Here is a 25,869-nt window from a genome sequence, read left to right as displayed (position 1 = left end):
ACTAAGACAATTATTTAATGTAAAAAACCCAAATTTTTTTTACATTCCTGGGTCTCAGGTGGGTGTAGCCTATTCTTTTTATCCATGAATTAAGTCATACACATCCCCTAAAGGCCTGATAGTTGCCTCTTTATTTATTTATTTTTTACATAATCACACACCGTCTGTCTGAGGAAGTTCATTATACTATTTTTTTTTTGCATGGTATTTGGAACTAGTTAATATTTTGTGCGAACGAGATCACCTTGTGTGCATATAGTCAGCATACTGAATAATTAAACGAATAAATCTGGATCGCTGAACATGAAAACGCAAAGTAATTAATCAACTGAGAATCAAAAACTAAAATTGGAACTGCAGTGGAAGCAAAGTTCTGCAGACACTGATAGGTTCTAAAACTTCCTATTAATGCAGATTAAATTTAAGTAGAAGGTTCTGGCACAACTTCACCCAAATCCAAGATCCATAGAAGAGGAGAAAAACTTGCAATAGGCCAGGAACTCCATGTAGAACAGCTTTATTTTACTCTAAATCTATACCAAAGCATTTTAGCTCGTGGCACTTAACTATTTGTTCTTCAGTAAAATTTTTTTTTTTTTTTGCTAACGTGGTACAATGATCAACCTTATCTGTACTTTTCATAAACCAAACCCCTCTCGGCAAACTTTTTCATGTTTTGTATCTCATTCAAGAGCAGCAGGTCATGTATTTTTTTGACCCTGATGAACACCAGAAGTTATGACACATTGGTCTAAATTTAGGGTTACACAAGTTTATTTTATATGATGAGTGCTGCTGGAGTTTTTGACCTTTATCAGCACTTTTTAACTGGCCGAACTGATGGTAAATATTTCACAGATTTGTTTGGTATGCATGTTACTTATCAGATTTCTCAATTTCCCTGACACTAAGGAGAGTAAATAACAACATACACAAAATACACAGCAGTACTTACTTACTTTTACATACTTTTTATTCTTGCTATGTGTGATGATGTCCAATTTAAATATTTTTCCAACAAAAATTAATATTTTTTTTGTGTTTTATAGTTATGTATTTATATTTTACAGATGTTCCATCACTGATTTTAACTGAAAAGGGCAGATTTACACAAAGACAAGTTCTCATAGTTTATTTTGTGCAGTTGATTTTTGGTCTAAACGTCTTCTTGCATCAAGTTCCGAACAACAATGGAATGTTAGTGTGCATGTAAACGGTCACTGTAAATGAAATATGTTTGGTTTTTAGACTTTTTTGTACAGGATGGTCAGTACTACTTCACTGTAACATACACATATTGTCCATTTTACTAGCTCTTTGTTAGCTTACATATAGGTATTAGTCATTGTGAAGCGCTTATAAATGCCTTGTTGTGTCCATATTCTACTAATACTAGGGCATTAACTAATATTTTTCTCCTGCTAACTTCCGAAAGTCAACAGCTAGTTAACAGTGAACATTTGTACCCTTATATTAAAAATGTACTAGTAGGTCTAGTTTAGCTAAAACAGTGTTTAGTTACAAAGTCAGTTTGTGAAATGTGTAAAACCTGCTGTGTCTGATGAGTTATCTCAGTTCGTAAACCCACCTGGCTTAAAGTAATGAATTTTTCCTGGTTTATTTTATTTATTTATTTTTTTTCTTTCTGAACTAGTTACCTGCAGAGCTGAGAGGAGGGTGCGAGCGTAAAATAACAGCACAGAGCATCTCAGGATGGGTGATGAAAATGCATTTTTCTTCCCCTACCGAGATGCTATTTGGTCGTGTGAAATGATTAATTTCACACATATACAGGTCATCCCCGAAAGCAGCAACATCTCATTCACAAGGGGCCCCCGTCAGCAACAAAACAGGAGGCTGCAATAAAATGAGCAAACAGCAGCACGTACTGTACGTCAATAAATCTTTGGAGGTTAAATCTGAGCGCTGGAGAATTTGAGCAGCACCCCCCCCCATCCCACCCCATACCCCCACCCTCCTACCACCACCCTACCCCACCCATTCACCCCGTCACTTCAGTCATCAGGTAAAAGTCACCGAGTACATCAGGACCAAAAAATGGCCTCACACACACACACACAGAGTCAGTGTTTGCGTAAGTAGGATGGAGCTCTGAATTATGGGGTTTGTGTAAATAAGGAGATGAGACTGTTTTTAGCACACAGGGAGGCTGAAGTGCCTGGATGAGAATAGTGCCTCTGTGTGGAGTCGAATCGGTCTTGGGCTGTTTACGACAGCTCGCAGCCTCATATATCACAAGCAGTATGTTTGCTGTGAAGCTACAGTTTGTGTGCCATCTGCCTTGGCTGAACTTGACCCCTCAAACAGACTTATATTTTGTAAACTGAGCTCACAGTAAATGCTGTTTTAAAAATGGTAATGAATGATGTATCAATGCATTCCCAGCAAATATTGAAATCAGCCAAAGCCTTAATGAATGAAATTTGCTCATTATTACATGTTTAGTGTAAACTGTCACATGATTAGAGCCTATGGAACATATTATCTTTAAGGTTTCCAGTGTTGATTTATGCGTTTCCAGTTACTCAGCTTTGCTTCAATGTGTTGGACTGAAACATTTGGCCAAAATACCATATGTTCATCTTTTGAGGTTAAATCATTACAATTCGAACTGATGACTTTCTTACCTATTACCTAAATGTAGGCAGTTTTCTCTCATTTTCTCTGGTTTTTGGAGACTTAGACTGTGTGTAGTGGTTTTTAGTTGTTGCATCTGACCAGAAACTGCATTTTTATTTGCATTTTTTGTCATTTTCAACTGACATGATTACGACAATACTGATAATATCTAGTTGAAATAAACAGTAATCAACATTTTCCTGTACTGTTTTTATTACTTACTAAAAATGTTTTGACCTAATTTGTTCTACTGAAGTGTTATAATAAATGAAACGTCCTTACATTCTAACATAACTCTAAAGCATCTATTTAAATCAGACTCACACATTGGAGTTCAGAACCTGGACATGCAGCTCACAGAGATACACACAGCAGGTTAAATACAGGCCATTTAATGACATTAATTTTGGGTCTGTTCCATTTAAATGCCCTACAAAACTATGCCAGTGGACCAGCATGCACAAATCAGAACCCTGGAACTACATCGAATGCATCTTTTGTAAATTAAAATCGTTACAGCTGTGCATTTGCAGCCTTAATGAGTTCTTCTATGAATCCTTCTGGTGCCTTTTCACTACTCGCATGTCAAACCGAAAATGAACCCAACTTGTCACTCTATTTTTTTTCTGTGAGATTTTCCAAAGTAAAGAAAACCAATTTTCAGAACAATAGTCTTAAATATCACATAAATGAACTACATTATGGATTCAATAGCTGCATTTGTATTATAGTTGTGATTTGACCAGTAAAAATTCAAAGCTTAGATGCTTAGTAATGTTAGCTAGTATAGCAACATAAAGTGATTTAATATTAATTTTAAGATGAGTAATTGTGTATCATTTTAGTACAGGATTTAATTCTCAATTCTTAATACTGTCTATCATATACATTTTGATCACATTTTGGTTACTTATATTGTCTTTACTTGATAGCAACAGTGCACTAACCTCGCAAACTAGCTATGTTAGTTAGCGTCTAACCCAGTTTTTGTCTGTCCAGTTTTATTGTGAATATAGCTCTGAAATGCCTCATACTTCTCTCTATTTGTTTCTTGTGTTAAAGAACTGTTAGTCCAAAAATTGGCTCTTATTTGCTTCCAAATAATTAAGGACTTAATAACTCCAATACTCCAGATGTGTAGACACCATAGTGTTTATTCAAGACTTTATTTCATTGTGTTATGAGAGGAAAAATAAGATCCTTCTGCATCCTTATATGCTTATTACATTCTTTAATACCATATGTTTAAATGCAAAATATCCCTAAATAAATGCACTGCTTTTGCTGATGTATTTCTTTTCTCTTTCTTAGTGGATGCTCCAGAAACCCCACAAGGTGGCTACCTTCTTCGGTTGCATCGGCACCGACCGCTTTGGGGAGATCCTGAAGAAAAAGGCAGATGAAGCCCACGTTGATGCCCATTACTACCAACAAAACGAGGAGCCAACTGGTACCTGTGCAGCCTGCATCACCGGGGACAACAGGTTAGCCACCGTTCAGTCACCCCTGACCACAAATCGACCCTTAACTCCCATCTAAGAGAGTCATTCCGCTTCATTTTTACATCCTCAGGCAGGCAGTTGACTCCTCAGGGCTGGAAGTCATAACAGGGAATCATAGCTCAGCTCACACATCAAAAGGAAAAAGAACAGCTTGAGTGTGTTTTTCCAGGCCCCCACTCAGTCTCTGCCGCCCCAGTGGGTTGTCATCCATCTATAGGCTGACAGTAGCAATGTGTTAGAGATGGCTGGGCTATCCCTGCTCTCACCTGTCAGCCTTTTGCGGCTGTAAAAAGGGGCTTTAGCGTCTCTGGCGACTCTTACGCTAGCATCATCATCAGCACGTCTGAGACAGCAGAGGTCAAAGCCTGCACACGCAGAAATATCACTAACAGAGAGGGCTCCAGTTCATGATAGACCAGGTGTGGATCAATAAGCTCCGTCTCTAAACACTCCCTTCCTCTGCAGTTGTCAGTCAGTCAGCGGCTGGACCTCGACCGCCCCTGGAGCCGGCCCCACTGATCGGTCTTAGTGGGCTTGTTTGATGTGGGCTCTGACACCTGAAAAGGTCAGGTGCCTTGCTCTGGGAGACGAGCCCTGTAATGTTTCTTACAGGTGTTTAACAGACAGCTCAGGAGGCCGGAGGAAAGGTCGCCGACAGGGAAAGATTGGAAAGGTGATGGCTTTGAAGAATTGGGAGTCAGTATGTCACAGCCCACGGGCTTTGATTAGTGCCAAGTCTTCAAAAAAAATAAAAAAATAAAAAAAACAGTGTACCTCCTTCAGTCAGGAATCTGACAACTGGAGGTCCACAGTCTGAGATTATAGATATCTACATGTCTCACATACAGAATCAATAGTTCAACCCTTCCAGTGTCTTGAGATTTTTCTTTTTTAAAACTGCTGTTAGTCATAACATTTAAAACTGTCAAAAACCCAGCAGACATGATTTATTTCAGATTATCTGCATTATTTCAGACCTCGATACTGGCTGGTTTATATCAGCATGACACATGTCAAAATATCCTCCTGAGACCCAGGAAAGCAAACGTTTTGGCTTTTTTACATTAAGTACTGCAGTAGTTTGTTCAGATACATTTTTTATTTCTTTATGGAATGTCCTTTGCAGTGAACAGCATTTTTGTGTGAGTGTTTTTTAAGTAAAGCTGTGAAACTCCTGTCCCCTACAGAGGACAAAAATGCATTGCTGGGTCTCTAGAGGATATAGTACAATATAGTACAGTACAGTATAGTAAAAAGTTCAATGAATAAATAGTTTACATATAAACTTCCCCGGAGATGGTGGAGACCAAACTAGAACAAAAAAAGTACAATTTGACTTAAAATCCAACGCTAAAGGATGCATAGTGTACTGTAAACATTTCTCTAAAGTCTCATTTATTAAGTGTTATATTTGCAGCTCTTTCAGAAGTCGAAAAAATAAACAATTGCTGAGTCTTTAAATGCAGGTATAATGAGCAAGAATACATTGATGTTGCACATAAATATGGTCATTAAAAAGGAAACTGTTATTTGCAAAATTGATGAGTATATTTTCTCTCACAAAAAGTTTAGTGTCATTTAGTTGTAGATTATTATTATTATTATTATAATTTAGGATATTATAATGTTTTGTGATGATTGGAGCTCAGAATAGCTACTGTGTAAAAACAAAAAAATCTGTTGTAAAATTACAGCTGTTACAACTAAAATCATTAAATCATTACATGTTAAGATTGTAACACAAACTAAATAAAACTAAATGTGTTTGTAGTATGTACTAATGTGCTGATAATTTTAATGATCTATTTCTCTGTGAATCCTATTTATTTTGTGTGGTTTTTTTTTCTTTTTTTTTTCATTCTTTTTCTTGGCAACAATCTTGTTGCATTCTATCTACTTGTATCTCATATTTTCCACTACATGCCTCAGGGGAATGATTTGCCGTTAGTTATTTTTCACAATTGCTATGAAAACTTGAACTTCAACTTAAGAGCTAAAAGATGCACATTGTTTTGCATATGTTTAAATTGCAAAATATCATCAATGCTTACTTGATTATGGGTGAATTTGGGTTTCTTTTGTGATTCATTTGGTGTTTTTCAGCTTTACCTTTCAATCTCTGCAGCCTAACCTTAGGTTGTGGGTCTGTAATGACACTCATTTAGCTTGTTGTGTGTTTTTTCTGACCTCCGAGTGCGATTAGTGGAGCTCTGCAGTCTCAGCCCTGTCGTATCAGCTGATCGCACGGCTGCTTTTCTTTTTGACGTCGAGCCGTGTGAAAACAGGCCCCTTCCCGTCATATGGTCTCCTAACTGTTTCCCCCTAAGTAGCCATGATGGTTGCACTCATTTTGATGGCCGCTCGTAAAGAGACGGCACATCCGAGGACTGGCTGATGAGCTATGTTAAGATAATGCCACCTGCTCGCTCACTACTCCACTCAAGTGTTCATTTAGTGAAGTGTTTCTCTGGTTCCAACACCTTTGTTAACAACACACTGCCAGGTGAAGTGATTATTTAGATCATTTGAAGGTGGCTCTTTGTTGGCCTTGAAAATGTCTCCAGTGTTTTAGAAGAGAAAGAAAAATAAAGACATCCAGATGACTTTATTTCACCTTGGTCCAGACATTCCCAGAAACTATTATCATCCTTTTATATCACAAAAAGAACAAAGGGAAGTCTGGGCCCGAATGTTTTTAGGGATGTTTTTGAGACAAAATTAAGATGGATGATAAGCGAGGCGGAAGATTTATGGGGTCTGTCTCGGCAGGTCCCTTGTTGCTAACCTGGCAGCGGCAAACTGCTACAAAAAGGAAAAACACCTGGACTTGGACAGCAACTGGGAGCTGGTGGAGAAAGCCAAGGTCTATTATATTGCGGTAAGTGAGACCCTCTATATTCAAAATGACTGTTCCCCAACTCTATTGCCAGAAGAGGACAAAATGTTAAGAGGCTTTATTCAGGAAATGCCTCAGTGCGCCTTCTGCATTGTTAATATATCTATTCATCCTTTGTGGAGTGAAATGAGCTATGTTACCTATTGAGACAATACGGCTCCATTCTCCTTATTTTCCTTTGGTCTTTGTGCGCGAAGCTGCAGCACAGTGTGAAATTGTTCTACATGTAACGCATTCATTCACTCCTTTTAACGGGAAGACAAGCCAACAGGTGCTGTGCAAGTGTGAAAATTGATTATGCAAGTTCATACAGCCCCCGTTCTGCAGAGTCTGCCCCCTCCCTCCCCCGTTTCAGACAAAACATAGATGGAGGAGGACAGATGTGCGGTGCATTCACACTAGGTAATGTCTTTACTTGCAGCTTCTGGAGTAGAGTGGCCTGCTCATGCTCATGTTTCACTGTTTGGGATTACGCCTAATTCTGATGGATCAACATTTTTTCTGATCTCAAGTCAAAATGATAGCCTTGAAATTGCGCTGCATTCCACCACTATAAGCAGTTCATTATCAGCATAAATCAGCGTTATATCCTCCCCATCAACGTATGTCTTGGCATTGTCCCATGAGAATTCTATTATGCTCTCTATCAGGGCTTTCACAGGTCCTTAAAAAGTCTCAAATCCAGTTAATAAAATGGATTTTAGGTCTTAAAATCTCTTAAATATGATCTTTACAGGCTGTATGTAATATATTTTTATTGACTTGTGTCACTGTAGTTTGTCAAGTATTTCCAACCATTCTCAAATTCAGAAAAACACTTAATTTTATTCAACTTTATTTTGGGGAAACATGTTAAGAATTAGACAGTAACAGTACTGTGGCTTTACCTCAGCCACACTTTTTTATTATTTGCATGCTGTTTAGCAGCACAGTGACCTTGGAGACAATTAATTCACTGATATATTTTGTCTCTTTACAATGTGTGATCATTTTACAACAAGCTAATATCTACAGTAACACACTAGCTTAATTCCCTTAAAATTAGTCAGTTAAATCATGCTAATTTTGAGATTACACTAGATAATACTTTTGACTAATTCCTCAACATGGAATTACATGAGTATTCATCACTAAATGTAATATGAATAAAACACTATTCTGTAAACGTTCAGATTTTCATCTACACTAGTGCTACAAACAACAACTCCCATGATCCAACAAAAATTCACGATGTCAACAAACTGGATCTTTTGTCATTGTTCTACCCCAGAGACTTTTAGACCCCAGAAGCTGCATTAACTGCAGACTGGATTTTTGTCTTTTTGAGTAAACACATCCATTTAATGGTTTAGTCACAAGATGATACACTAAAGAGATGTCATGAACACAGATAATGACTAATTCTTTGGTCACTAAAGTAAATATTGGGCCTGTTTTTTTACAAATATCATATTTTTGCAGCATTCTGATTCTAAACTGAAATTTGGCAATGCATTTATCCTTTGAAGAAAACATAAACACATGCAAAAAAAAAAGCTCAGCATTGCATTTGTACTGTATCTGAAGATACAGACAGGTAAGTAATAAGCTGGTTATTAATATTAACTAGTGCTTTATGGTCTGACTGAGTTGGCTGTTGTTGGTTTGTAATGCCCTTCCATCTAGCTAATGTTGTTATACTGTAAAACGCATTAAGCTCTTGTATTTTTGTTTTATTTAATCTTCATTAATCTATCTTCTCCCATCCACACAATGTTTTTAATCCTCCCAACTCCGCCTATTTAGGAGTCAGGAAGTGAAAACCATTTTATACCAGTGGCACAGCTTGCAATGCGTCATCTTTTGTTGTAGCACATCATCTTGAGCCAACATTAGAAGCACAGATGCTGTGGACTTGAAATAGATCTTACATTGCATTCATAATGGTCTTAAAAAGTCTTGTTGAAACCTGCAGAATCTCTGCCTTTCAACATGAGTGTACTGTAGTACCATAATGACGGAGGTTTCATAATTAGCTGCCCAGTCTCAGAAACACCACCCCACTCCCACCTCCAAAAAAAAAAAAAAAAAACTGTCAGTGCCAGTGCCAGAAAGCAGATCAGTCCATCCTCCAGAGTTTGTGTGGTCTCATTTTTAGCCTCTGCTTCGCATTAGCAAACACGGCACATCCTCTGCAAATTGGCAGTTGGGTTTTGCCCACATCCGACAGAGTTGCGCGCAGGGAAAAGCTTCCGTGGGATTTGGGGGGGATAGAAGGGCCACAAATGGGTGTTTGTCAGTGCTTGGAATCTCAAACGTGGTGTTCAGCGTCCCTCCTGGGCCTCTTTGTCAAAACAGGGGGATCATTCGCTTTATTAGAGTCCCATTCGCACTTCTAAAGTACTTAGGCGAATACACTGCCACAGCTATTCCCACTTAATACTGTGTGGCGTGTCTAGACCGGCGTTCACTAAGGCCTCCTCTCTCCATTAACCTTGTCGAGAGCACTCAGATGTATTTACCCAATTTACAGCCAGATTGTACATTTTCTCCCTCCTCTCTCTGTCTCACTGTACCAACCTCTGCCGTATTAATATGCTTTGTTGATTTTCATTAAACGCCGTTGCACGCGGTCTTGTACACTCTAATCTGGTAATTAAATTACTGAAAACGTGCACATGTATGTTAACATGTTATTGCGTGCACATGTTTGCCAGAGTGTGTGTGTTAAAGAGGTGATTGATGACTCCTGGCAGAGGCTCTCAAGGTGCCTGCGACTATGTGGTGTGATTGGATGAAAACAGAATTATTAGAGGGGCTCTTGCAGCCGGTCTGGCTCATCCAGCAGCAGCAGCAGCAGCAGCAGGGCTGGTGGCAGACGCAAAGCAGGGAGGCAGCACTGCCATTTCTCACAAAGAGAAAAAATGTTGAACTCCTGCCAAATGTTTGGTGGCAGGCTGTTGCTAGGAAATCTGGGTCCTTAGGCAAATCATTGCACAAAGACCAATAACAAAGGCGTGAGGGGGGGGAAGGAACGGCTAAACGCATTTCAGGCAGTGGATATCTTGTGCTTTTTTTTTTGCTTTTTCTGCCGCTGCAGTGATGTTTACTGTTATTTCTTTCCCCAACGATTGTAAACATCAGAAATGGAGGCTGATGTACTGTGTGAAGAGGAGATGAGTGACTCTAATTGGTGGGGGTGATGTGTGTGCTGGCCCAGTTAGCCTCTTCTCCCCCCTCCCCTTTCGGCCCTCCTCCTCCTCTTCCTCCCTCCTCTCCTTTTGCTGTCTCTTTTGCTCCCTCCCCCCCCCACCTCTTTCTTTTTTTTCCTCTCCACACACGCTGCTAAACACACACGTCTTGCACGTACACATTCTGCAGCATACCACTGGCTTGTTTTTCTTGCCACTGAGCGCTTTGCCCTGTAATTTGATCTCCACTGCTTGATGCATCCTCCATGATGCCACTTTGAATTAACCTATGGCTCCACAGCTCTCCTTAGCTAATAAAATGGCCTCTCCTAACTTAGGCTATTTACATTTAGGAACAAAAAAATCAGCCTTTGGTGCATCTCCAGGTCAACCTAAATTTATGTGTTATGCTATTTCTGTGTGTGTGACGTTATTGTCCAGAGTAAATGAACTGTGTTATTTAGATGTGTATATGTTTTGTACTTTCTTGTCTCTTGCAAATGATGTCCTGATCTCAATGACTCACCCTAATGAAATAAAAATAAGATAGAAATGTCTGGCATTTTCATATATGAAATGTATTTGCATATGATGTGTGAAACAGTCATTTATTGACATGCTTGTTTAATCCATACAAAATACATATTCATTGCTAAAAAGTCCCAGTTTATTTCACTCAATATTTATTGTTTTTTTTCTTAGATGCAAAGGAGATTCTCAGAGAAACAATCCTCTAAATGGTACATCGAACCTTCTAATGACATTTTGCTAATAATGCTAATGTTTACTAAAGCTTATTATGAGACTTCTTTAATCAGTGGAAAGATGACAAACAAGTTAAAGCACAAGCTCATATTATGATCCAGTTGCATTGTAATGGTCTTATGATACAAAAACATACATACAAACATATATCTTCATACAGGTGACATACACGACAACACTCACTCTAGATTAAAGGTTATGCTTTTTGTGTTTGCATTTCCATTGTTCTTTTCCTTCCATATCTTTTTTAAAGGCGCCTGTGTGGAGGTGTTGTAAGCTAACGTTTAGCTAATTGGAGTTTCGCCCACATCCTTTAACTCCACACAACCACCCAGTGTATTTACAGGATAATTGAAATCCTCACTGATACTTCAGCTTATAATTGTCTTTCCTGCTGCCATTTTCTTTTATGTGTCTGACTGGTACTGAGCATGTGCAGCTCTCAGCAGAGATGAGAAGGACATGAGTAAGCATGATGTGTTTAGTTCTTTCTTACCTCTTGGCAAACTGGGTAAGTGAGACTCTAGATGTACTAGCCAAATGTGGCTAGTACACATTGCCATATCTTTGTTTGTGTTGCCTTTGTGTCCTTTTCCCGCCTGCTTCTCTGCCATGTGCAAAGCATCGTCAAAAGATGAAAAATATTGTTAATCAAATGCTAGAACATACTCACAGCTCGAGTATGTTGCAGACTAAATCTTATTGTTTTGTCCACTTCAAATAAATAAAATCTATTACATTTCCATTTTGGAGGCATTGAACAAGTAGCAGAAAGACAGAAGAGGGGTGACAAACAAGACAATTGACTGCAAAAAGGCCTGTTAATGACTGGGCACAGATGGTCAGAAATAACCCAAGGATAGACAGAGGAGACAGTCGCCTGTGCCAGCTCAAAAAATCGCCCAATGAGACACAAGCTGCAGCGCTGTTAGGTCACAAACCTTCTCACAGCTGCGAACGGCGCTATCATGCCATCGGTTTGCCACGCCCGAGGAAAACAGCGAGCCCACCTTTATTTCAAACAGCGCAGCAAGTCGAGGTACTCACACTGTTAACACTGGCTCAGTGCATATAGCATTAATTGGCAGTTGTGTTTCTGCCCTCACTGCAGGGGAAAGCTGAGTTCAGCTTCAGTCACTGTAGCATAATATGCAAGGAAAAGAGAGACAGAGGGAAAAAAAGCGCAATACTGGCACCACAAGCAGCACGTCAGCCTGCTTACACCCCAGAGTGGCACACACACACATAGACACACACAGACACACACACACACACACACACACACACACACACACATTGTTACTCCGCCCTAGCAGCCCCTGCAATTTGCAGCCAGAAAAGCAAAGGGAGAGGTTTTCCACACAAACTGACACCTCATCAGCCTGCCGAAGGGCTGATTAGCACAGAGGTGACTGCGGCTGTCCAACTCAGAGGGCCACGCTGTCCTCAGGCTGACCTTGAGCTTCCTCTTCCTCCATCCTCCTTTTCCCATCTCCCCCCTCTTCCTCTCTCGTCACCTCTCTTTATCTCCTCTCTTCCTCTGCCTCCCCCTCTCCTTTTCTGTCTTTTCTGTGTACTGCACCACTCCGCACTGCCCCTGTCCTTCCACCACAGAGCCAGGGAGGGATCACGAGGCAGTGGAGAGAAAGAGGGAGGGAGAGGGAGGAGAAGAAATGGAGGGGGGAGAGAAAAAACTGGCAGGCTCCCCCTTTGTCTGCAGGCGATCAGTTACAGTCTTGGTTGCCGATGAAATTTAATCCCCACCGCATTTACATGCCAAGTTTGACTTCTGGCAAGCCTTATTAAATAGATTTGTAAATCATTTCATCTTGATTAGAATCTGTTCTCAAGGGATCAACATTTTTTCGCCTTGCTTGTGTTTTGTTATGTGCACAATCTGTGCCCACTGGTGTTAAAAATTTGAAAGTCAACCCTCGGTGCTGTTATTTTTCTGTGTGAGCCTGAGCTGGAGGTTTTAGGGGACAAAGAGCGATGGGTGCCAAATCCCGTCCGTCCATCAGTGGCCAAGCCACTGTGTCAGCATGTCTCCGTCTCTGGAGGTCATGTCGGTGGGCGAGCGGCCGCTATGATGTGTCTTCTCTTTATTAGGCTGACACCCGAGTGTCTTTAGCAGGGAACAATGTCATTTCAAATTGCGCCTAATCAGATGGCATTTTGTAATTGCCAGCAAGCATCTTATGAATATGAATTCATAATTGTTCAATTACAAGCCGACTGCATCATATTTATTGGCTTTTTTTTTCTTCCCGCTGGCCTGCGCCAATTATGGGATTTCAATCTTGAGGCAATCAAGTGATAAGGGTGAGGCGTTTAGTGTTTGCTGTCACTATATAATTCTCCCGAATGTTAAACATGCATCTGGGAGGGCTGCATTTGTCAGAAGGCAGTGCGTGGAGGTGCACCTGCCTAATTGAGTGGTAATGAGCTGTCAGGAGTGCGGGCTTTGGTGATTGGCTCTCGACGGGGCGTCCTGTGCCAGTGGGATGTATGGGCCGGCCTGGATCAGCCAGCGCCGCCGCCCTGCAGGCCTGAGTGGGAGGAGCGTGGTGAATTGGGGTGGAGAGGCCAAACGGCTGGCTGTGGAGACATCATGTGGCTTCCATCGTCTGTGGGATTTATTTAGGTTGCTTAAAAAATTATCCTTAATCCTGATTTGGCTCTTGTACTTAAACACAGTGTTGGAAAAAGTATTCAGATCCTTGAATAGAAATAGCCGTAACACAGTGAAAACACGACACATTACAAGTAAAAGCCCAGATTTTTTACAATGTACTTAAAACCACTGTTTATTTGTGCAAATTATACTACAAAGTTTCCTACAAACGAAACACTTGGACCTTTTTCTTATGGTGTAACACTGGCAAAGGCATCACAATTAGTTTTGTGCTCCCGATACTGAGCTTTGTGATGCACATTTAAAAAATGTGTTGCATTGTATTGTGTCAGCTGTACTGTATAAAACATTCCTGATTTAGGCTATCATTCTTTCTACAGCTTTTGTAGGTGGTTGTTTTCATCATTTTCAGTGTGTGGTCAAAAACAGGGTGTGCTGTAGTTTGTAAACTGATTAAATGATGGACAATCATTGCGATCACTGATTTATTGTATGTGCAAACTGTGTCTATCCAGGAACCCTTATATCCAAGTTATTTCAGACACATTTCTCTTGTAGCTAAGCTGGAAAATGGGAACCATGCATGGTTTACTGTTGTATCCAGCTGCAAAAACATGTAACATGATGTGCTTGAGTTAATTTTCTGTACTTTTACAGCCTGTGATCACGTAAACATATTTTTTGTACATTTTTCTCATCTATAGTATAGAGTTAGCTTTTGTTATATTTCAGTAGGTTTAGTAGTACTTTAGTTCTTTAATATTTTATCCTGTAGATTTGCACATTACCTTAATTTTTAAGTATTTTGTGTGATATTTTATATAGTCTTTTTTGCACAAAGTGTTTTTGCTGCTAAGCAGAACAGAGCTGCTGAACAGATTTTCTATTATTCTATTCTATTCTATTCTATTCTATTCTATTCTATTCTATTCTATTCTATTCTATTGTATTTGTCTACATGCTGCTGTGATGACACTAAAATCCTAAACTGTGCAGCTCTGAATCACATGATCAGATAAACTACTCTCAGACTTGTTATATGAAATTAGATAGTGAAACTATTTTCACATTGAAGAATTAGTTCAGGTTTTTGAAGTTTGTTTTTACAACGCACTCATCTATAATCTTTTACCTATAGTTGATGTTTTTCACTTTTCAGAAGGCAATGGTACAGAAGCAGTGGATGGTGGAAAAATCCATTTAAGCCACCTAAGATTTAAATTTTCAGTGCTTTACCTTATTTTTCAGACAAAGTACTGAAGTTGTTGTACAATTCTAAAGCCACCAGACTTCCTTCACACAAGCAGTAATTTTACCTCCCAGAACACACAGCACAGTTACAGTGCAGTTACAGGAAGTTAGTTTGTGTTATTGTGGAACTTCACTGTTTTTCAGTTTCCTTTGGACCTTTTAGAAGTTCATCTCACTCGGGCAAAGGCTCCAAAAAAGCAGTACAGGCTAGAGGCGACTTCTAAAAGGAGAGAGAAATGTCCTCAAGGCACCAGCAAGGCTAAAAACACAGGGAGGGGAAGTGAACTAATCTATAGCCTCCCTAATAAAATGCTCAAATAAGCAGACATTTATTTATGTTTGTAAAACCCAATGCTACAATAAGAATTGCCCTTAAAGGTGAATATTTTTAGTTTGTTATCTCTATAAAATTACTATAATGTGCTGTAATTTGTGCATTCTGAAAGAGGTTAGGATTTAATATTAAATTTGGTATATACTAAATATTAACTCTCAAAGACCTAAACAACCAAAGCATTTAGTAATCTAAAATATGTAATAACTTTGGATCCACTAATCATATCAATACATGTAAATAATTTTCATTGTCATCAAATATGACCCATTTGGACGTTCAGAGGCTGCATAGTGAACATGGAAGCACTGTCATCTTCTACAACATTGATTCACCAGTAAAACAAATGACAGTGGTTGTAGACACTTGTTTTTTACTCATTCAATTAATCAGTTTTCTCTGTTTTCATATAATAATCATTGAATCCACTTTGTTATGAATGTTTACATGATCATCAAAATAAATACAGGAAAATACCTGATTTTATCAAAATTCAAAATATGGAGAATAATATGATAACAAATCATAATAATCATGAAATTAATTTGGAAGTCACACCACAAAAATAGTTCTAGGTTTTTAAGGGATAAATGACAAAAAATGTAGAAAAATGGTACTATTTATTAGTAGTTTCTCTTTTCTCTTTTTCTCTGAAATGTAGAGAAAGTATCAGTATTTGTACTCAAATCAGTAGAGAATTATTAATGTGTTTTCCTTAAGTTCAAGTACTAATGCAACCCTGTGAAAGTACTCCACTACAAGTACATACTTTTACTTAAAACCTTACTTAAGATATATTTTTTTGTAAACTAAGCAAGTAAATTGTGCAATAAAAATGTTGTATTATTATATATGATCTTTTTGGATACATTTTTTGAGGCTCTATCTTGCAGGTTGCATTTTACTTTTGTCGATTTTTAAGCTTTTTGTGTTTTCTACTGTTGGTTCATTCAATCTACAGCAAAATTATAATATGAAAAGTGCTAAAGCTGTCAGATGTACAATGTTTTCCTTGCAAATGAAGTGGAGTAGAAGAATAAAGTGGAAATACTCAAGGAAAGTCCCTCAAATTTGTACTGAAATATTGTACTTGGGGAGAGTTATGTCTTATTATTGTAATTTCTCTTAGAGTAAGAGTATAAACTTTCCACTTTTGCCGGTTTTATTTAATTTATGAATCATTATCTCTAGTTTACACAGTGATGTTTATAAAAGCAAACATGTTAGAAGTCACGGTGGAGGACGTTTACAGGATGTCAGAGTTGACCGTTTTTGTTCTTATGCAGAGAAGAAACACAGCACACTTCTCATTATGCTAAAAAACACATCTATTTTGGTTTGGATATGTGTACTTTCTGTGATTTATTTTTATTTATTTCCAGTTTGAAATCTGTGTGTAGAAATGTTTAAAAAGTTGGCAGAGCTGCGCTGTTTTTATTTTGGGAGTCTTTATTTTCAGCCTCCTAAATTTGATCTACAAGAAGAAACCAGAACAGCTTTAATCCATTGTATCTTGAGTAATTGCCTCCTGGAGGGGGGCAAGGTTTTGGACTCTGGCAGGCTTCCAGACTCTAGTCCATATTACTCTACCAGCATGCAGCGACTTTCTCCTTGTACACCCACGTTACCTTGTAAAAACAGTTTTTCTTCTTCACCAGGGAAAACACCGTGTCCTTTCACCCCAGATTACTGTGTGCATCTGCTCCACCAGCAACAAGTCTGTTTTACTTTCTGCCTCGCCGCAATGGGGAAGAAATGGTTTAATGATATTTCTACTTTCTATCAACTTGTCCCTTTCTGCATCAAAGAGCCCGACGTGTGCGGCTTTTTTATTCATGAGTTGTAAAATAACATCTCAGTCCTACACTGGGATGTTGTGGCCATTTGAAGCACGGCCCACTGCTTAATTGAATAGTCTGAGTAATTATTTGTCAAGTAAAGCTGAAAGAAAATAAATAGCCTCTTTGCGGCCATGAATCGTGCCTGATGGCCATGTGTACTGCTGCGGATGGAGGCAGCAACGAGATGTATTTTAGACACCTGAAAACATCAATTTTATATCAAGTGTGTGCTATACTTAGAATATTCCCAGCTCTCTTTGGCAAGAAAGTGAAGTTATGACATTGCCCTCTTCAACTCCTTTGAAAAAACCCCCAGAAAATCTACCTTCCAAAACAGGAGATTTTGAGTAATTGTGTGAATTTGGTGTTTTAGACGGTCAATACTCACCTTACTGTCTAACTTTATATACAGTTATATTAAAAAACAATAATAATTTGTGTTGTTGCTGTCAAACAGATGCTAAATTACATAGAGATTGTTAATTTGACTATAGCACATACATTAACTATGGTGCAAATTAGTGACATTACATTAGGCATAATTGGTATAATAGTATTTAAAATACTTGTCCTCAATTGTATTTTGTTGATTTTACAGTTGATCAGTTCCTGGACTCAACAATCCAAACAAAACAAAAGTGATCCAAAAACCAGTAGAATGTCATTAAATGAAGAACACCCTTAAAACAGGCCATAGAATTTGATCCATGAACATCAGGGATCATAGGTAACATACAGTAGTTTTGGAAAAAATTCTTAGACAACCCTTGTTTTCTTCAATTTCTTGTTCATTTTAATGCCTGGTACACCTAAAGGTACATTTGTTTGGACAAATATAATGATAACAGCAAAAATACCGATCAGCCATAACATTCTGATCACTGATAAGAAGAGTGGTAATAATGTTGTTGATTTCACTATGCTGGTACCTTTCACTGGGTTGGATATATTAGGCAGCGCATGAACATATAGTCGTCAAAGCACCAAAATGATCAACTTAAGGAACTGAGTGACTTTTGCCACGTTTCCACTACATGGAACCAGCTCGATTCGGCTCGGCTTGACTCGACTCGGGTACCAGGTCCTATTCCTGGAGACCGTTTCCATTACAGGATACTACCAACTTTAGAGTACCTGGACGTCATAGCGATGCAGCGCGTTACTTCCATGTCGTCTGCTCAGAGAGTTGCTGATAAACTCGCTCATTGTGTGTTGTCTCGTCAAGCTCATGCTGAACTTTTATGTCCAAACCTCCTTGGCAAACCACGGTATAGTTTTGCGGGCTGTCATCATGTGGATTAACCTACTGCAATATTTACTGTAAACTTCCACATCTGGTTTTTTGTAAAATGGCGGGTCACGGAGACGACTCTCTGACCAATCAGGAGTCTGCAGTGTTTACACATAATGTTTTAGTATCTATTCCCCAGTCCCGGAACCTCGGCGGAGGTGATACCAAAAAACTATCACCAGGTACCAGATTCCAGGACCTTTTTCGTAATGGAAACGCAAAAAGGTTGAGTCGAGTCGAATTGAGCCGATACCACGTAGTGGAAACGCGGCATTTGACCAGGTCCATATTGTAATGTTGATGACTGGGTCAGAGCATCTCCACAACTGCAGGTCTTGTTAGTTCCTAGTCTGCAGTAGTTAGTACCGACCAAAAATTGTCAAAGGAAAGACATCCCTATCTCAGGACCATTGAGAATCAAACAAATCTGATCCATGGAGGTCCACCTCTACTTCAGGGACTTCAGGGATCTGCTTCTAACATCTTGGTCCAGATACCACAGCACATCTTCAGTGGTCTGGTGGAGTCTAGGCCTCGGATCAGAGCTGTTTTTGTGGTAAAAGAGGAACCTACACAATATTAGACGGGGCAATAATGTTCTGCTCCCATAGATGCTGGATTGGTTGAGATCCAGATGTTGTTTTTCAGATACTTTTGGTAGGTATTAACCACTTTACATTAGGCCAGTACTTTGGCACAATTTCTCCCTTGTCAAAGTTCCTCAGATTCCTACACCTGACCATTTTGCTCTTTCAAATACATCAACTTTAAGTACTAAATGTTCACTTGCTGCCTATTATATCCACCCACTGACAGGTCCCATTGGAATGACATAATCAACATTAATACCACTTCCCCTGTCAGTGGTCAGAGTGTTATGGCTGATCGATGTAAATATTCTCTGCCAAAATCAGCACAGGTTTAACCAAAATAGACCAAATGTATCTTGTTGCACAAAGCTTTTAAGTTCCTGCCAATTTTAAGCAGGGTTAATTTACTTTGCATTCCAGGTAAATAAAGGCATTTTCCAGTTTAAACCTGGACTAAAAATGCCACCACTTCAAAGTTATCTGCTCATTTCAGTCCAACACTGTCTAACACTAATACTGACTTTCAAAAGAATTCAATGTATTTTACTATACATATATTTTTAAACATGAAAAATTGCACTTGTGTGACCAGGTTTAGCACTTGAGTGGTCAGTCGAGCTAAGGATTTCTATTTCTGACTAAATAATAGACATTTTCTTCATCACTTTAAATATCCAGCTACCGAGTGGTGCTGAGAAAAAAGAAAATCTGCCACATTTTCTTTCATAATTCAGTAAATCATGGCTGCAGCTTTTAATGATTTCACTAAAACCTCAAATCTTTTAGGTTTTACAATAACTTCAGAATGTTTGGCTATTTTCAATACTATTAATCTAACATTCACTTTTTTAATTGTATATCAGTTAATAATAGTGTGCTAGACTATGTTATAAATTAAACCAGTGGTTCTCAAATGGGGGTACACGTACCCCTGGGGGTTCATGAAGGCACTCCAGGGGGTACATGAGATTTTAAAATATATTTAAAAAGTAGCATTCATGCAACAATCCTTTAAAAATAATTATTAAATTAATTAAATATTTCAGGAACTATATAAGTTCATAAAATAAATTTTATATTCAGTAGGCTATTTAATTTCATCATCCTAAAAACCCAGAGTCTCCCCCATACCAGAATAGTTCAACCCAACCTGTTATATGCCACCGAGCATCACCTGTCAATCACTTGAAAACTCAAACAATGGAGTCATGGTTGAAGTGTAATTCTTTTTGACAACAGATCTTTACTATGATCCCAAAGGAGGACACTTTAAGTTGATAATTATTTTTATGTGCACAAATCTTTATTTATAATTAAGTTAATTATTTCTTTCTTTTTTTTAGTTATATCTTTTTATTTCCAAATAGTTCAAGAGAGACCACTACAAATGGAGTTCCAAAGTTTAATAAATCAGACACTGATGGCACAACACTCTGTTTTAAGTCTTTTCTTTTTTTCAACCAAAAATGCTTTGCACTGGTTAAGGGGTACTTGGCTGAAAAAATATTTCACGGGGGGTACATCACTGAAAAAAGGTTGAGAACCACTGAATTAAACAATAGTGGTGCATCCTATCACATGCAACCTATCTTTGTTCAGTGAAAGTGTGGGGAAACTACTGGGTTTTTTCCTGTTTCCAGAGATTTTTCAAAAAGCCTAAAAGTGGTAAAAGTGTACAGATCATTAACATTAGCCTATAAAACTGTGTGTGAAGTGTTTTGACATTGTGCAGACAGGATGTTGGACTTAAAACACCCTCAGGTAGTGTTCGGCTGCGTATGCCTGTATATCCAGTGGATATTAGGTGACATTAATGAAACTGTCATGCTCATTTTGCCCCATTATGTAGCTATGTTATCATCTTTACCATTCACTTTATCATGTTACATGTTATTTAATGTATGTTGGGTTGTCAAAGCCAAGGGAGTGCACTGTGGCGCTGGGATGAATAATGATCAAAGTTAGTGTGGAGATTGTTTAAATTATGCATCAGTCTCTTAGCTGGGCCATGTGAAACCTTCAAGTTTACATCACACTGAATCCTCAAATACTCAATGACTAGAGTCTGAGTAAAGAAATCGGACCAGTTCTACTATTTTACTAATATCCCTTCAGTATCACTTTCATGGAAAGTTAACGTTAGCAAAATGTAGCCAGTATGTATGTTATATATAAGTGAATCTCACATTTGACAAGTACAAAAACAACATGTAAAATTTATATTGAGTTTCTTTAAATCCTAGAAACTACCGTACATTTTTAGTGACAGGGGAATATCACTTTAACACATGCATAGATGTAGCCTCTACCTCTATTTTTACATATTCTATTGGTTTGTATTTTACGTATTTCCTGTCTTTACAGACAATTTGTAGTTCTCTACATCCTGGACTATGACTCCCATGATGCTTAGCTCTGCAAGTCAAACTCACTACATTCAAACTAATCAAGTGAATTCTCTTCAAGCTGTTTTGCTTGTTGTCTTGAAGAAAATCTTGGATCATAATCTTGCACAATAAAAGATTTTTTCCCCCTTTTTTGCACATGTATAACAAATTGGATTTCCAGTCCAGAACAGGTGATTGTTACCATGGTAATGAAGATCTTACTTCTAATAAAGACCTTATATTGCCAAGAAATAAAACTTAAGATGTTGTCGTGTTGAAATAGAGCTAACATTTTGAGCCGAAACAGGTCTTATCACTTATCAGCAGATCTACTTTCTTAATTTTGGACTAAAAGCGGTGGTCGAAAAAGCACTGAAGGTTCCACCTTTTTTTTTTTTTTTTTTTTTTTTTTTTTTTTTTACAGTGCTTAGTTTTCTAAGTTCACCTTCTGTGAAACTGTTCCGTTAATCCAAGAATACAAAAATGGAGACTTTTCAAACAGCACAGATCAGTTTAAAACACTTTTATTAAACCAGCCCCAGGTTTTTAATCTGAGTGTGTTACCTTAAAAAAGAAAAGCTCCACCATTGGTTTACTTTGTGCTGCAACAGGGAAGTAGTAGTTTAATGATATTTCTGCTCTCCATCACCTCATCCCTTTCTGCATCAAAGCACCCGACATGTACAGCTTTTTTATTCATGAGCTGTAAAATAATGTTTCAATCCTACGCTGGGATGTTGTGGCCATTTGAAGCAAGATCCACAGCTTAATTGAATAGTCTGAGTAATTATTTGTCAAGTAATGCTGAGCAGAAAATAAATAGCCACTTTGCGGCCGTGAATTGTGCCTGATGGCCATGTGTTGATACTCTCACCAGGGAGAGTGAAAACCTGCTCTACTGGCTAAGTATCTGATTAAGATTCACATGATGGAACTGCTTTAGGATAGTGTGTCTCCTGGGCAAAGATAGTGAGTAGAGTTAAGTGTCAGACGCTGTTCTATTATCACACTGGAGCATAAAGCTTCAGCTGAATAAATATTGCTGGAATATTCTCTTCTTCACACACCATCCGCACTGCGATTGACAGTTTCTTAAACCGGCCGACAAAGCCTCATCACAGATGTGTGTCTCTGCGTGGCAGATGCTGGACACTATTCTCTGAGAATTGTTTCCTTCTGCAAGGTTTCATTTTTCTCTTTTATGTCGCTGTAATTTGTTTATGGTCTGTAATAAGCCAGTGCGTATTTTCCTCCTGCCAGTTTGGCCGAGGTCCACCGCAAACTGCCAGTATTTTTTTTGCTTTTATTTTTTTCTGAAAAGAGACTAATGACTTCAGAGGATAATGGGAAAAAATAAAATATGTATTTGTGTTAAGATCGATCTGGATGAAATGCTGCACTTATAATGAACCCTTTGGCTTGTACATAATGTACGCTTTCTTTAAACAAATGGCTCTGGCACCAGGGATGGAGGAAATATTCAGATTTTTACTTAAAGTACCAAACTGTGAAAATACTGCACAACAAATAAAGTTATGCAGTAAAAAAAATACGTATATAAAGTATGCAATGAAAGTGTTTTCTCATGTATGTTTTGTTTAACCGCCACAGCAGTGCATCGCATTTTAGAAGATCATCATATGTATCTCTAAAAAGTCAACTTTTCATGAGCCCAGAAAAACAGGCCTGTTTCAGCTTTGTGACAGACTGCATCTTCCAAGTAATCCAAGAGGGTTTAAAGACTTTATTTAGCTTAAGAAAGAGGAGAATTTGAAGCTCAGCCCATAAAGGAAACACTTCATCCTGAAGATTCACAATCGACACATGGGTTTCACTGGACAGGAAGAGGGTGAAACACAGACATCTGAAAAGTTACTACAGCTGTCAGAAGTAAATGGTTTGCCTCTGAAGTAGTGGAGTAGAAGTGGAAATAGTACCTCAAATTTGTACCTGAGTGGAGTACTTTGTCACAGAACATCTCACCACTGACTGGTGAATAACTACAGTGAATAAACAGCAGAAATGTTAATGAATTCACATGAGATAATGAGAGAGCAATCCAGAGATGAAGCAGTTATTGAAAGTTGGATCACAGTCCTACACACCGTTTGATGATACTCTGGGCCCTTGATGGTCTAGGGATGACGATGATCAGGGATCTGAAATGCACTGGAGAGCTTGATCTGTTATTTGTACTTACTTTTATTCTACTTTAACACTTTTTCTGTTGTAATACTTTGATAAACCCATGTCCCATTATGAATCTAAAGGGGCAGTAAGTCATGCTGACAGTATCAATAAATTTATTAGTGCTTTTATCAGTTAGTTAAGGTCATTATTATTAGTTATATGATTTATTATTATAAGTAAGACCATGTACAAAGACAGGATCTGCACAGCTCTGTTTTGGACTGTTACAGGCCTAAAACCTATTATTTTACACACTATGGATAACTACTCCATGCACGGGCCCTTTAAAAGTCTGAATTAACCCTTTAAATGTGCAAAATGAAATCCCTAAATCTGAATTAACCCTTTAAATGAGCAAAATTAAACCTGCTAAGTCGGAATTAACCCTTTAAATGAGCAAAATGAAATTGCTAAGTCTGAAATTTGATTATTAAGTAATCCTAAAGGTCAGCTTTTGGTATTGCCCTTTAGAATGCAAATATTTTCTGCTTTGGTGGGTTTAAGAATGATATTAGTGCAGTGCAGAGGTTAGCGGTTACCACTTTACCCATCCTAATACACACTGTGTCTAGCATTAGCATTAGCATTAGCATACAGAAGGAGCAGTGAGCTAGCATTGAAGGTGCTCAGGGACCAACTCCAGATCTTCATCAATACCATGATCAAAGACACTGACAGGAGAATTTCTGTTATGTTTGCCTGTTTTCTCCACACTGTGTTTCCTCCAGGTCCTCTGGTTTCCCCCACAGTCAAAAACAGATGAATGTAGATTAATCCACCTGTTGGTATCTTCAAGTTCTAATGCTAGTGCTAATGCTAATGCTAGGTGCTGTGTGTGTATTAGGATTGATAATATGCAGAGACTGTATTTCTCTACATAATAAAATGAGTTAACCTTTAACCTTTTTGTTAAATACGGAATTTTTGACATTTTGTGAACTAATCTCGAATTAATTCACCTTATATTCAGCACACTTTGCCTGAAAATTTTGTTTTTGTCCCTCTTATCTCCAAAAAAACAGCTTAAGAAGACTATTATTCTATGTACTATAAAATACTGTAGTTTGCTGTCCGATTATTTCTTGTTTCATTTCATTTTTATTAGGCTTTCTTTTATTTTCCTCAGCTGATAAAACATGAAATTTCCCCAGGAGTTAAATAAAGTTGATCTGTGTCTGTATGAAACATTGGTATTTACAAAATGTATTTTTCTTTCATTTTTGTTTCTCTGTTGCTGTTCTTTTAATATGTCAAGTATAAGGGGTATGTGTTAAAAAAAAAAGTGCAGCTTCAGGCTACATCTTCTCAGTCAATATTATTTGTTTTCCATGTAATTTAACATCATACTGTTGAATTTTTGTGTATATTCTGGAAAAACTTTAATAGAGACTGAAATAATAATCTCTTCAAATGTAAATTAACCCTTTAACACTAAAATAAAAGCCTGTAAAGTGTTACATTAGGTGAAAATACAATTGTCTGATTAATGTTTGCTTTGGAAAACCAGTGTTAATATTTGTTCTCTGATCATTTGAGTTTTGTGTTTCATCATACATCAATATTGTAGCATTAAAAGGAACATAAATAGGCTAAGGAAGTAGTTGCTAAAAATTCAGTGTGTTAAAGAAAGTACGGAGCACCTGTTAATTCAAAGTGTCAGATACAGTTAATCAACATGTCATATCATCTCGTTTTCAGGTTGTAGCTCTATTAATTAGGCTGCCACTCAAAACTGGAGTGTTTCTGCTTCCTCTGCCAACAAAAAGTGATTACAGAAGAGATTTAATTATTTATAACTTTACTTCCAAATGTTAGAAGCTAAATATTCAGTAGAATAAGGTGCTTTAATAAGATTTGATGAGAAATTTGGAACGCTAATTGAAAAGAAAAGACTTAAAAAGCTTGACGGAAACACGCTTCTGCCTGTTTGAGGAAGCATGTCGGGTTAGTACATGCAGCGGAGAAGTGTTTATTTTTCATACATGGTCCCACTCAGATACAGGCTAGTACTCTGACCTTATCTATTGTTTCTCAAGTGTATATTGTAAGCAGCTTTGGAGGCTTTATAGAGACTTAGCCAGCAGGGCTGCCGTCGCTCTGGTGGAACATTTGGACCTCTGGCAAGTGTCAGATTTTCAGCAGCACATTAAATCTCTTAACCCAGTTCTTTTCCTCCCTCCCCTTCCTCTCCTCTCCCTGTTTCTTCCTCGTTCCCTCTCTCGCTGCCATGCTAACAAGCTGGCTGTGATTTATTTTTCATGTGTGGCGTTGTTAGCCTCCGCCATGTTTTTTTTTTTTTTTTTTTCTCTTCCCCCCTCCTTTCCCCAGCATCTAAACTCTTGTGCCAGTGGTGAGTCTGGTGCCCAGGTCCTGAGTG

The 25,869-nt window shown here is 38.2% G+C and overlaps 1 protein-coding gene across 3 annotated transcripts in view; it reads left to right on the top strand.

Moving 5' to 3' along the window:
* The window catches only part of LOC115410097 (adenosine kinase-like), a 247,018-nt gene that overhangs the window by 107,201 nt on the left and 113,948 nt on the right, over positions 1-25,869 (top strand). For all 3 annotated transcript variants that reach the window (XM_030121542.1, XM_030121543.1, XM_030121544.1), the window contains 2 exons: positions 3,952-4,124; positions 6,912-7,020. In XM_030121542.1, coding sequence (XP_029977402.1) covers positions 3,952-4,124; positions 6,912-7,020 — 282 coding nt within the window. The remainder of the gene's footprint in view (positions 1-3,951; positions 4,125-6,911; positions 7,021-25,869) is intronic.

Source organism: Sphaeramia orbicularis, chromosome 19, assembly GCF_902148855.1.
Source record: "Sphaeramia orbicularis chromosome 19, fSphaOr1.1, whole genome shotgun sequence".
Classification (NCBI taxonomy): Eukaryota; Metazoa; Chordata; class Actinopteri; order Kurtiformes; family Apogonidae; genus Sphaeramia; species Sphaeramia orbicularis.
The sequence above is the reverse complement of the archived record's forward strand: the minus strand, read 5'-3'. Positions and strand labels throughout refer to the sequence as shown.